Here is a 14,394-nt window from a genome sequence, read left to right as displayed (position 1 = left end):
AAAGTGGAAATATAAAAATAAGTCCTCTTACTATAAAGAAGTCAACTTAGGCACCCTGCCTCTTTCACCAGGATAAGAAAGCATGTGCATTTCTTCAGAGCTTGCTTTCCCCTGCCAAGCACAGCTCAGCATGGATTATAACAGGGTAAGGTAACAGGCCACATAACACACATAACAGTTGTACTCCAGGTTACAGTCCATAGCACAGCAGCCTGCAGCAGCACATTGTATAAGGAACCAGACATACAAGCAAAGCCAGCCAGGTTCCTTGGAGTGTTTTCCTTAACAAGTTATAGAGGGAAGAAGAGACCTGTTGAATGTGAGACGGAAGCGTGCATAGAACAAACCCAGGCTCAGTTGTACTCAAAACTTGTTGCAAATAGTCAGCCTCGTTCGGGAAACCTTGGAGGCCGAGGCAGACATTCTATCCTAGCCATGGCAAGGCAGCTGATCTCAAAGTGCCTGTGTACAAGGCCTACTTGTGCTGTTTATCTCACCCCTTTTGACTATTACTGCCTGCACAGGGGTTCTGGTAGGCCCAACAGGGCAAGGGTTGTTCAAATCAGTTCTCCTCCTGCAGACTCTGCAGAGCGATAGCAGTAATGAGCAGAGACACTAGACAATGGGCTCTTCCTCAGCAATACAGCTGGTACAGTGTCTGAGGTGACTGTTCTACAGACAAAGACGACCACTTGCAAAGCTAAAGATCCCCATTACTTCCATCTGACCAGAGAAGGGTGATTCAGGATAAAGAGGGAGGTGGAACAACAAACATTCGTCTTGGTTGCCACTGGTCATTCACATTTCTGGGAGAATAAAAGAACTGAGGAGTGCTGCTGCTTCTTAGCAGTTTGCTTACATGTTCTCAAAGACAATTTCACCTGGATGGTGTGAGAGACAGGTATAGGACTCCATCTAAGAAAATACACAACCATCTGCAGGCAAGTTTGAAGACAAAAAAATCCTCAAGCATGGCAGACTACCTAATGCCAAGGAGTTTCTGCTGAGCTGTATGTTTGTCCAGGGAATATTCAGAAGCCAGTAGTAAATATGTATTACTGCAGGGCTCCTGTAAACCTCATATTTGGACCAGATTTTTACCCCCCCCCAAAATCCTTCTTTTTCTATGGCATTTACAGTAACAGTCTGCTTGTAAAGCTAGTGACTGCTACCATGTTACACTGGTGCTCATGTTGATCCTTACCAGTACAAATCCTTTTAACGCCAAACATCAGAACAGAATTCAAGAGCAGCACATGCCATCTCCAACCACTTCACTAAATAGTGCCTTTAAACTCTCCTTAGGACAGTTAAGAATCAGTTATTAAGATATCACTACTGAAAAATAACTATTGCATTTCTTAAAGTTTAACAGTAAACAACATTGCCAATATATTATTGCACACAATAAAGGTTTTTGGAACTACAAAGATAAGGAACGGGTAATCTAGAAGACCCAGAATAATGATCCCAGAGCCATTCCAGTCGCTGCTCCAGCAAGCATGCCCAGTGCAAGATCTCCATCGCTGTCACGGTAACGCTCTCGAATGATGACATGGTTTGCAGGGGGTTGGCCATAAGGTCCTAGGTAATAAGAGATTGTTAGGAGGAGGGCAAAAGAAATGTGTATCTTAATACCATGCATCGCAACTTGAAAACATGCCCATTCTTTTACCCTCTTCCTTCCATTGAACACTAAGACGATGTCAGCTACAAAGGTAAAATACATCTCTGCTTTGGATTCAGCCTCCACATTTATTAAATAAATCCAGAGGCCTAGCAACACTTCTAGCCTCGTAAGAGTTTAATATCTGGGAGAAAAGCTCATCACAAATGTAAAACTGAACACTGTTCTGCATTTATATTAGCAAAGAACCTATGCATTACCTGTATCATTCTATCAAATACTTAGTGGATTTAATGCAAGAAATGGGTCTAAAAATCAATTCAACCTTGAAGTTAAGGCAAATAGTGTAGTTCCCGCCCCCCCCTCCAAAATCTTTGGCAGCTCTTAAGCCAGTGTTTTGTCAGAAACTATGTATCAGTTATTTACAACTACTGCCTACTACATCAATTCAGCCTTCACATCCTGCACTGATCTGTTGTGTGGTAACAGCTGCTATGTTTCTTTTCTGATGAAAACTGGCCCAGTAGTAAGGAATTAACCTGAGACTCAAGAAACCACCAATTGACCCTTGCTCTGCAACAGACGTGTACAAGCTCCACCTGTCATGTTTTGTGACTTAGCTCCTACCTGCAAAGCAAGCATAATGGTATTGCTTTCCCTTGCAGACATTTCAGGAAGATTAAGTATTCTTGGAGATATTGCAATGTTTTTTTGCAACAGATACTGACGTAATCCAACTAATACAACTGGAAAAGGCTCTCACTGACTCTCAACGATGCATGACTGGGAACCTCATGAGGAGGATTATGTCAATTCAGAGAATGAGCAATGAAGCTGAACGTACAGGGGTTAAGTTAGTTGCTAGGGGTGAACTTGACCCCTAAGATTTAGTTGCAGTAACCCTAGTGAAAGAAAATGTTGAGGCTTGGTTACTGTGCTGGCCCTATAACTAGTATCTTAACACACTGGACTTGCAAACTGATCAGGAGAGTTACGGTTTAATGCTGCATTTTTATCATACAGGTTTCTGAGGCTTGATTTCCAAGGCATGCTGGTAGTTTTTAAAAATGGTTCTTGGGATTTTCAACAAGCTGCTGCTTTTCAGCTGCTGAGAACCAACAGAACCCACCTTCCTCTGTGTTTGTATATATATGACTTCACTAACTTAGATGAGGAAAGCTTCAAAAGCTTCAGGCTGATGCACTTCCCTTGTAACAAAAAATGGAAAAGGCGAATGAAATAACCTGACAAATGTCAAATGGAAAAAAAAAAAATCTCCCTCAAAACTGAAAAAATTTCTGAATAGAGATTCCTTATATTACTGCTCTAAAGCCCCAATTCTGTGGGTCTGGGGCTCTCTTTGCAAAGCTAATCCTAAATTAAGGTGACTAAGCTTAAAAGCAGACCCTAAAATTTTAGTCTCTTTCCTCTTTTATTGGGATTGAAAGCTATACAAACCTGAACAGAGCAAATACATCACAAGGCTGAATGTACTGCCTTACAGCAGTTGCAGCATGTGGGGAAGGAACCAGTTACCACCATGCTTTGGGAGTGGATTTACCTTTGAAACTTGCATTAATTCTGAGATCATAGCAGAACATCAGTGTTGAAATAATTAAGCTAAGTATAAGAGCAACAGATAAATCAAAACCTCCATCAATGCCCAATATGGAGTGCTGAATCAATCTTGTTCTGGCTCTTCTTTCTTTTCTTAGAAAACATGCTGCCTACTGTAGTTAGAGAGTTCTGTGTGCTTCAAAAAGAGTTTATGAAGTAATTTACGTATGTTGGGATCACATTGGGAAGGTTAAATCACTTAATACAAATTTCACTGCACTCACTTTGTTGTGCAAGGGTGAGGGGACTTGGTTCCAGTTACAAGTCAGGCTTTTTTCGATCACTCTTGTGCAAGAGTGGTGGGTGGTAAAAGATGGTGATTAATAGAATTAAAGCCAGAAAGACTGACTCAGCTTCTATAGGAAGGTGAAGAATATGGTTGATACTGATTACCTTGGTATGGATACTGATAGGGAACAGCATAAGCTTGTCCATTGGAGGCATAGAAGACTTGCGGACCAGTAGGGGGATATGCACCATTGTACTGATCGTAGCCATAGCCATAAACCTGGTGAAATTAAAAATGTCCATTACAAAAATATTCTTTGCTATGTATCCAGTTATGCACTTTGTTCAATTGTCCCTCATTTTTAATGCAGTTAAAGTTTCACTAAAATATCCTGTTTGTACTGATATAGTCTATCTACTCCCTGGGAAGGATTTAGAACAGCTGCTTGAAAAAATAAGTACTCCTAAGCAGCATTCACTCTTCACCCTTCCTGGATGGTGAATGGCAGAGGCAGGGCCTGGATCATCAGGCAGAGCCACAGCAGCCTTACCAGCTTCTCCCCTCTGCCTTCAAGCCAACAACAGCTCTCTGGAGAGCTCAGAAGTGCCAGGTGGGCAGCAGCTGATCCCAAGAAACTCCAACCAACTTCCCTCTAGCACACTGCAAGTAAATGTCAGATTCAGGACAAATACTCTGTAGCCATATGTTTTTGAAGCAATTTTGTTCTCCAAAAGAGGAGGTCTGCTGCTAACCCTGATACAGCTCCCAGTACCACATCTAGTTCTTAACAACTATTTCTAACAGTGAGGGGTTGGAGGGAGCACCTGTAGTGCAAGAAGTAATACTACCCCAAACTATCCCTTTGTATATCACTGCAAGTGAGTCAGAACATCCAGAAATCCACAATGTATACTGGTTCAGCCCCAGTGCTGCTCCTTCTCCACTGCAAAAGAATTGTGCATCCAGAAACTAGAGTTATTGTGTTGCTATGACATCTTGGATACAACAAACCTTATCTGTTAAAAGTGACAGCTCCAGTCATTAAATCCTATTTTTAAAACTCCTGATTTTATATCCTTCCAGTTCTTACACAATGTGAAAGTGTAGTCACACCTCCTTATGTTAAAAGCTGCATGGCCAATATTTTTCAAGATTAGCCAAATAACTTCTGCCCTGTCTTTAAGAAGCTTTATTTTCCAAGTTCACTGAGCAGCCATCCCTTTATATACCTTCCAATCAAATCTGCCTCATCCCTTTCAATGGAAATCTATCTCAAATAGGAGTGACAGCAGATCGTTAGTGCCTTACTCTCACTCTCCTTTTGTACAAACCTTAAAGCTGGATCTAACTGTGAAACACAGTGCTTTAGGAGTACAGTTTGTGTGCTTGAAGGATGGCTGCTTCTGCTACCTCATTTATTTTAATACTTCCCGACTGCAACTCTTACCTCAGGTGATGGTGTGGCATAAGCTGTATAGGGAGGAGGGGCTGAGGAAACGGCTGTCTCATCATACATCACATCAGATCCCACGTAGCCCTAAACACCATGGAAAGGTAGTATTTATCACCTTTTCCTACGGACAGCCAGTTAGAGTAGTACAAGGATTAAAACTGAATGACCCCAAAGAAAGAGTAACCTTTAGACATGCTGCATGTCAAGAAAGCAGTGAATACCTTATAAAGCGCTGCAAAAAGAAACTACTTGGAGAGCAGACCTGGGAGAACACAAATGCCTGGTCGACCACAGGAAGGAGCCATAAAATTTCTTATCTCTGTGTGTGCACACACACACACGTGCATATGTGTGCATGCAAGCACACCGACTCCTTCCCTCATTTCATAGCCTCAGTTTTAGAAATTGCCCTCTTGTTCATCCTCTGTTTTCAGATAAAAAAGTCTTCACAACTAAGCTATCTGCTTCCTGGCACCCTAGCATGGTATCACCAAGTTCTGCAAAAGCAGATAAAGGAAACAAACGCAGTAGCCAGAAGTGGCACCTGAACATTTTAGCAGAACAGTAACAGTTCTTAGCCACCTCTCACTTTTTGGCTGTGAGGAGACTTAAAAAAAAAATGCAGTAAGAGAGGTTGTTTTTAGGGAATTACTTTGCAAATGCCACCTATAATTCTGGTCCTCTTTGAAGGCAGCCATGAGGCAAAGGTGGTAAGTTACTTGAATCCACCTACAAGGAGGTTTCAAAGATAATTTTGTTACAGTAGCTTTGTATTCTTGCCCCTAATGTCAGAACTCTACAGTGATGCTCTTAGTCAGTGCCCTATCCCAAGAAGGGGATTTACAAGTGAACACTTTAATAGCTCAGTAGAGAATGTTCCTATTGTCTCTTGTACCTGGAGTGTAGAAAGACTTTTGAGGGTATACTATGGCCATATCCCAGGTCAAACTTATGGTGGAGATTCTAAGGATTGCTTCAAACACACTGTTGAAAGCACTGTATCAAGCACTGTATTTCTACCACCTGAGAAAAAGTCCAGCAAATGCTCACATCTTAGCAATAATGTATTCTGTTCTGCTACAGGGAACTCTATACAGGCATATGACACAAGCCTGCAAGCGTCTGTAAATGACATAGTTCTCAAAGCTAGGGCGATCACCCTGCTATTCCAGTAAAGTTATGAGGCACTGCTGGATGCTTGGTATTTTTGAAAGCTGTGTCAGACACCTACAGATGGACTCAAACCCAGTTACCCAGTTAGTTCAAGTCCTTGTTGGAGACCTTTAATAGCTTTGGAAAGTGCTAATTTATGATACTACTGGTGCAGGCAGCTACCTGCCCTACTTTCAGTAGCAGGGGTCTGCCTTGGCTGACAAAGGTGATGCACTGGCAAGTTTTGAATGCCATCTAATGATGATGAATGCCAGGGCTAGCAACAGAGTGTGAGACATGAAAGGCAGCAGCTCCTAACTCCTGAAACCAGGAGTCACCATCTCACACATAAGCAAGATAAAGCCCCTAAAACTAGAGCAGACAGACGGTGAGTGTTGTGTCCTCTGCGTGAGGACAATTCTTTCACTTCTCATTTAACACCATGAAGCAGCATAACATAGCTGCAGTCAGGGGCAATCGTGTCCAGGGTAGTTTTGCTATGACAAGTGTTTGCTTTGTGTGTCTACAGATCTAAGTTATATCATATGACAGATGCCTCAGTACAGTGGCAATGTTAATGTGACCCATCAAAAACTGAAATAAACTTCTCCAAAACCCAGCATTTCCCCATGAAACAGAAACATCTCAGGTTCATTCAGTCTAGCCATCTAAGGAAAGCTAGTGCTGAAGAATACTCTGGTAGGCAGTCTGGGGGAAAAACAAATTAACAATACCCACAAGCGGATGGATGTGGTTCCCCAAAGATACAGTTCTCTAGAGAACTCCAAGACTCACAGAGAGGCTTTTATGATTCCTGACCTCTTCACTCTCCACAGCTAGCATGCTGATGCAGAGGTAATATACTCCTCCTCAGCATGCCTGCACTCCCCTCCAAGCACCTCTTGCTTCTCCCCTAGTCTCCACCAAGAAGCATCCCACAACGTAATGGATCTACATTAACAAAGAGCTGCTTTGCATAAGCTTTCTTTAGCACTGCACCTAGTAGGCAACAAACACTAGGAGTGGAAAGTGCATTTTTACTGATTGCAGAAGATTTACTTTTTGCCCACAGCCTCAGTGCCCACTTCCCTTACAGGCCAACTTCCCAAACATTCACTTCCACCCAGAGAAATCATCCACTGAAATCATTCACTTCCATCCAGCATGTATTTGTCTGGACTTGGCTGCAAGGATAAGTGCATTCTTCTCCCCACCCACAAGCCTTACCATCATGCTCATGACCCTGTTTTTCTCTAGCAGAGAAGGAGGGAACATGATTTCAGAAGTAAACTGCTGGACCACACATAACACCGATGTGCTGCTTCTCTATCAGTATAAAGTCTAGGTAGTACACTTACTGTGTTTGTTCTGGCATCCTGGAGAGCAATCTTCCATGCCCTGCAAAAAAAACCTGCATTGTTTAGTGGAACACAGATAAAAATTAACGCCGCTTTTTCTTTTTAGGACTATGAAAAAACCAAGGTCAGCAACCAGAAGTACTGCAGGAGCAGAGTTTAAGATACTGCATATGTCAAGGCCTAATGATACACTAAAATGAATGCACAAAGGTGTTACACCGAGATTGAGAAATAATAACTTTCTCTGCAGAGCTGAGAAGGAATGAGGAGGAACACGAGAAGGAACAGATGCAGTTTTGAAGGTCCTCACTGCAAGCACAACAGATGGGTAATATGCAGCCATGCTCAGGATAAGGAAATAGGAAGAGATGCACCAGGGAAGTTGTCTCCTGCCTGAACAGTTGCATCCGTGCTGACTAGAGAGGATGGGTCTTGATGCTATTACAGTTTGAACAGATGGTACATATACTTCACACAGATATTCCCATGCCATATGGTTGGGAGCATGCTTGATGCACCATGCATACTTGGGAAACACTGATGTTAGAAGTTATCTAACATAGCCAAGCTCAGTTGAGAATTCACAATGATGGCGTATTATTCCTTTCACTACTGATTGGGATGTTCTTGGGCTATGCAGCCTCATATACTATTTGAAGAATGGGAAAAGTGAAAAAAAAATCTGTTCAGCAAGTCTTGCATTAACCATATTGGTAAGATTCTTTTACTCCTCCTCACCCTTCGGTGTTTTCAGTGACTTAACTTGCAGTTAGTTTGCATGAGCTAGACAATTTCTTATAGGAGAGCTGTATATTTTCTCACTGAAAGCCTGCTTTTACTTGCTTGAAAACTTTCTTAAAATGTGTCTCTGAAAGTCTGAAGGAAGGAAAATAATTAGGGAGAGAGAGAAAAAGAAAGATAAAAGAGGAAGAGGCAGTAAATACAATATTCTCTGGCAGACTTACAGGCAGTCATCTGCACTCTCTGCACAGAGGTTGACTGTCTTCCCATCACGGCAAACAATCTGCAGTAAACAGTCTCTATGCTTCCCCTCTGGAGGCTGGAAATCTGAGTCAGAAAAAAGAGACGAGTTATGAAATATCTATAACCAGAATTTCATGATCGCATTTAGAAGTGAGACAGTTTATGCAAAAGTCTGGACAAAATAAACTAGGGGCAGTTGTAGCTGTTTTCCATGGCATCAGAACAAATTACAGAAGGAAATGACCTGTTCTCATTCTTTAGAGTGTCCTGAAAGTAAGTAGCTCTGAACATCATTTCTAGGAAATGCAAATGTCTTACAGCAGAACCAACCCACACTTAGCAATAAGTACTCTCCAACACTTGTGCCCTTCACTTGTGTCAGCATCAAGAAGAATACTAATAAATGCTAGAAGTGAACTTAGTAATACTTGAAAAAAATCTGCTGAGGTTTCCCATTTCTAGTCCTGCCTCTCACTCCAGCCAGCACTGTAATTACACCAGTAACACTCTATAATCAGACACACACATCTACTGTGAACATCCCATTCTCACATGCGTGCCTGCCACCTGCGTATATGGTACACTGTCCTCACTGAGTTTTAAAAGGAAGCATCAAACCCTAACCTCATCTATCACATGGTGCTACCACACCCTGGGTATCTATAAGGGAATTTAGTAGTTGGTTGGGTTGGGGTTGGGGAAGGGGGAGCAGGATGGGGGTAGTGGGGTTTTTTTAACAACAATGAAGTTGCACACTTCTTGGACATGGTTACTTCTGCAGTAGTGTTGTAAATGGTATGCGGGCAGGCACTGAAGTTGTAAAGAATCTCTGAATACACAAATCCTGAAGGTTTCATTATTACCTCGACATTCATTCCCCACTCTGAGGTTGATGCAATGGATGCGCATGTGGATTTTATCTTCTATATCACGGCGATTTTGATCATCATAGAATATTAAGCGGCCATCAGACCACAGGTCAAACCAGTTCTTCTTCCAACGCCGTAAAATAGTACCTTAAAAATCAGACAGTGACTTTTGAGGGCGCATATTGGGAAGTATTTGAGTCCTAGAGTTAATAAAAAATAAACCAAGAAGTCTTTCACAGTTGCCCCAGATATTCTGAGGTGCCAAGCAAAATCCTGCACTACAATATCCCCACTTCAGAACATTACAGAATTGGGTTCCATATTTTATCTAGTATTCAAAGTCACAACTGAGTTTATTTTAAATGCATAACCTGGCACTTTAGTTCTAACTTGCTGCAAGAACAAGCAGAGGGCATGACTAATTGAAGACATTAAGGTAAGGTGTCAGGTAAAGTTCCCCAAGTCTCCACTTGTACAGCACTAATTATAGAGCAGCATCTGAAGCTGAATGCCAGTCAGACACCTCAGATACAGTATATCCTGTTTCCCACTGGTATACCCAAAAAGTCACATGGAAATGCTGTCATGACAGGTCATTTTGTGAAGTGTCCTAAAGCTAAAAAAACCCCACCAACAAAAAACCCCACAGAGCTTGAGACTTGTTTTAAGAAAGACCTGGGAATTACTAACTTGCTCTGATGGTTTTTGGAGAAGTTAGACACAGTGGGGAAAAAAGGAGGTAAAAGGCCCAATACTTACTTTGCCGGAGCAGCCACCCGCTCTTCACAAATGCCATTATTGCTTAATCTAGTGGATGGAAGAGGAAGGTGAGGGGGAGAAAAGCAGTGTTCAGTGTTTCACAACAATACATTAGAAAGAGGCATCTCAAGGTATAATATCATGTATTATAGCTGTGTGTACCCAGCTAGTATTGCAGAGAGACAAGGTAGATCTCAGCTGAAGTTATTCATTAAGGCACAACTAGTGCCTTAACAAATGGAATAAATGTGCAATTGTAGCAATCCAACGCAACTATCAGAGACCACTTTTAAGTTTAACTGGAAAACACACAAGCTTACAGCTACCACTCTTTCAACATGGGGAAGAGACAGACCGGAGTGACTACTTCCTGACTCACCACCCATTCCTTCCAACGTTGCTCTCTCGACATACGTGTGCTTCCTGTATTCTGCAGTCTCAAGTTACTACGCACCCTCACTTCTTCCCTATCTCCCTTTTTCTGTACTTCCTCTTCTGTTTTCTTATTCACTGGCTCAAAGTCCAGCCAAAACAAAAGCTGAAACAGTTTAATCTTAAACAGGACGGAGAAAGCTGTTTTTATGACTTTTATTTCTTCCAAATTGTCATTAGCTGCCTCCAAGATTAACTGAAATAAGTTAAGCCCATAAAGTGAGATTCTTGTTTCTCCTCAACTTTTAAACGAAGCTTGAAATGGCATAGGAAGGACCCCGCATTAAATTCAAGTTATCACACATGACATTAAGCACTCGGCCACTGCACTCTGGTTTATGAGTATGCTAAAGAAAAGAGATCAAGTGTAGGGTATGTTGGAGGATGAGTTTTTATTGTATAGCATAATGGTGTTCTGACTATTGTTCTGAAATGGATTAATAAAAACATAACTATCTGGATGCAATTGAACTAGAAAAGCAAGAAGCCAATATGAGAGACAGATACTTAAACCTACCAGATAACATTCTACTTGTAGCAGCCTAAGACTCCTGTCCTGCTTTAATCCTGGTCACCAGGTCCTGCTCTGAGGTCTAAGCATGCTGTTGTCACCTGTCTACAAAGGGAGAGCTTCAGAAGTAGACGCCAATTTATTCTTCCAAAGTAACAAAGCAGTATAAAGGACCTGGGCCTCATTCTCCCACCACCCCAGTATATGCTCCTCTACCCCTAGATTCTCCATTACAAAGGAAATAGTCTTCTTGCTCTTTGTTTTCACAGGAATGGGTCTCTCCAATGGTACTTCCATGTCTTCCAGTTTGCCCACTAAGGTGAAATCACTGTACATTTCCAGAGGCCTTTTAATAGTCTAGGAGCAAACAAAGAACTTGCATGAACTTCAGTTCTGTTGCAGTGGTAGATTAGGCCACTGAATGCTTGTTGCTGCCTTTAAACCTACTGTTACACAACAGCATAATTAGATTTAACTTAGACACATAAAGGGGAAGAAATTTAGAAGAAAAGATTTCTCTTGACAAATTAAGCTTTGCCTGTCAACGCTTCACAATCGAAGTCTCACATTACAGAATGTCGCACAGCTATCTAGGGCTACAACAGCAAAAGAGGCTTCAGCAGCTGTACAGCACCTTGCATGTAATCTCAGATGCAACAACTACATTTTGCCAACACAGAATTTAAGTGCCCAAAACTTCAGCTCCGGATAGAGAGCAAGGAATCACACTGAACAATCTGTCAGCACTGAAGTAGGAGGTGCAAAAACAATTAGATATTCTTCTCTGTCCCTTTTTAAGCACAAGCACTCACTTGAAGTCCAATACAGTATTCACAATCAACCCACATTATGTTTAGAAGAGTATTTGCAGAGCCAGAAGATAGCCTGGCAAGATCAGCTGCAACTGAGTGTTATTTGCTTGTTAAACTAGCTCAGTGCAAACCAACATGGAAAATGGGATTTAAACAATGATATCAAAGGTCATTTTATCACCAACCTCAATAGAAGTTCCTTGGTGACTGAAATCTAAAAGTGGTAGCACGCTAAAGTGAACACAAGTTAAGAGTAAATGCAGCAAAGGGCGGGGGGTGGGAGGGGAGCTATTCCTTCCTGCTCCCTGGAATAGCAGTTTTCCTTTTTTGCACAGAATATAATGTGGAATATCCAACAGTCTATTCCAGTTCACTTTGTGTTCTCAAACACAGCTGGCTGGTAGGAAAAGCAAACTTCAAAACAAATCAAGTGCTTCTACCTGCAGCTCGTAATTACTAGAGCAATTTTCATTAATGCAAGTCAAACTAACAATGGACCCGATTCTGCAATCCATGTAAATGGAAGAGGCTTAGCCACACAGACCTAACTACAGAACTGAGTCCCAGGCAACCAGCTGTGCCTATTGACGCCTCACTGTTACTTTATTGCCAACACCTCAGGTAGAGAACTAGACAAAGATCAGAGGAGTGTTCAAATGTAACCCTATTTGCCCCCCCTCGCCCTTAAAACAAAGCAAGTTTTCCATTTTTGGAACTTTCTGACTCTGCAACCAGCTACATGCAGGCCTTTTTCCCGTGAAGTTGTGTTTATTTTAGCCAATGACCTGAGAGATGTGGCTCTCGGTTCAAACCCTGTTCACTGGTGAGCGAGCCAGCGTTCAGGCACAGGCGGTTTGGGGAGGCACCCTCCCACCTCTCCCCCCTCCCACCGGGGACAGCTCCCCTCGAAGGGCCTCCCGGGGGCAAGCGGGCCCCGGGCCCGGGCTCGCCTCCTCCGCCGCTGCCCCGCCGTGCCGGCAGGCAGCTTGCCCACAGCTCCGCCCGGCCAAGGCACAGCGGCAGCTCCGCTCCCCGCGCCCCCGCCCCGGTCACCGGCCGCCGCGCAGCGGGCCGGCCGCGCCGGCGCCGTGCCTCGCCCCGCAGCGGCCGCCGAGCCCTGCCCCGAAAGCTCCGCCGCGCCCTCCGCGTCCCTGGCAGCCGGGCCGACAGAAGGGACCCTGCCAGCGCTGCCCCGGGGCAGCCCCCCCGGCCCCGGCAGCTCCGGGCCCGCCGACCGCGCCGGCCCAGGTCCGCTCCGCGGCCCCGCGGACCTTCGCGCGGCAGCCGAGCCGAGCCGAGCCGAGCCGAGCCGAGCCGAGCCGGGCCGGGCCGGGCCGGGCCGGGCCGGGCAGCCGCACAGAGCCGGGCCCCCGCCGCCCCCCGCCGCCGCCCCTACCTGCCGCCGCTGGCCCCGCTCCCGCCGCCGGCCCCGCTGCGCCACGGGCAGCGCCAGCCCCGTCCTGACGTCAGCCCGTCGCGCGGCGCCGCCCCGGCCCCTGCGGCCCCGCGGCCCTGCCGGCCCCGCGGCCCGGGCTGCCCCCCCCCCCCGCCGAACCCGGGGCCTTGCGGGCCGTGCCGTGTTTCCCGTGGGACGCCGCGGCGCTTGGTGTGTGTCCCTGTTCGGATCCCCCCGTGGGGGAATCATAGAATCATAGAATCATAGAATCGTTTAGGTTGGAAAAGACTTTTAACATCATCCAGTCCAACCATTAACCTACACTACCAAGCCCACCTAAGCCAATCAAGGGTAGACTAGACTAAACCATGTCCCAAAGTGCCACATCTACCCATTTTTTGAACACTTCCAGGGATGGTGACTCCACCACCTCTCTGGGCAGCCTGTTCCAATGCTTGACCACCCTTTCCGTAAAGAATTTTTTCCTAATTTCCAGTCTAAACCTCCCCTGGTGCAGCTTAAGCCCATTTCCTCTTGTCCTATCGCTAGCTACTTGGTAGAAGAGCCCAACACCCACCTCACTACAACCTCCTTTCAGGTAGTTGTAGAGAGCGATAAGGCCTCCCCTCAGCCTCCTCTTCTCCAGGCTAAACAACCCCAGTTCCCTCAGCCACTCTTCACAGGACCTGTGCTCCAGACCCTTCACCAGCCTTGTTGCCCTTCTCTGGACACGCTCCAGCACCTCAATGTCTTTCTTGTATTGAGGGGCCCAAAACTGGACACAGTATTCCAGGTGCGGCCTCACCAGTGCCGAGTACAGGGGGACAATCACCTCCCTGCTCCTGCTGGCCACAGCATTCCTGATACAAGCCAGGTGTGGTGCAGGAAGGTGTGGTGCGGGACAGTGGCCCCGTTGCGGTTACGTTACGGTGAGCGCCTCCTTTCCCCAGGACGCCCCGTGCCGCAGCGCTCCTCACACGTCCCCTTCGGCGCAGGTTAGCGCCCGGCACGGTGTCCGCCCCATCGCGCTGACACTGAGACTTTTTTCTTTTCTTCCTATCTTATTTATGATTAGGAAAAGGACATTTTCTGATCTCATGGCAGGGAGCGGCAACAGCGAGCGACAGCGTTCCAGCCATCACACAAGCCTTTACGGGCAGAAAAGGCCAGCTAGTCTGTGGCCTCTTCCACAGTG

The 14,394-nt window shown here is 44.9% G+C and overlaps 1 protein-coding gene across 1 annotated transcript; it reads right to left on the bottom strand.

Moving 5' to 3' along the window:
* Positions 1-589: 589 nt before the first annotated feature.
* On the bottom strand, positions 590-13,234 carry PLEKHB2 (pleckstrin homology domain containing B2). The gene is made up of 8 exons (XM_075716489.1): positions 13,200-13,234; positions 10,049-10,096; positions 9,284-9,436; positions 8,402-8,504; positions 7,437-7,476; positions 4,921-5,010; positions 3,638-3,752; positions 590-1,584 (listed from the first exon to the last, which is right to left on the bottom strand). Exons 2-8 carry the CDS (start codon positions 10,083-10,085, stop codon positions 1,448-1,450), a joined length of 675 nt encoding a protein of 224 aa, XP_075572604.1. The 5' UTR covers positions 10,086-10,096; positions 13,200-13,234; the 3' UTR covers positions 590-1,447.
* Between the last annotated feature and the right edge of the window lie 1,160 nt (positions 13,235-14,394).

This window comes from Pelecanus crispus, chromosome 9, assembly GCF_030463565.1.
Source record: "Pelecanus crispus isolate bPelCri1 chromosome 9, bPelCri1.pri, whole genome shotgun sequence".
NCBI classification, from domain to species: Eukaryota; Metazoa; Chordata; class Aves; order Pelecaniformes; family Pelecanidae; genus Pelecanus; species Pelecanus crispus.
Note: the sequence above shows the minus strand (reverse complement) of the source record. Positions and strands in the feature narration are given on the sequence as shown.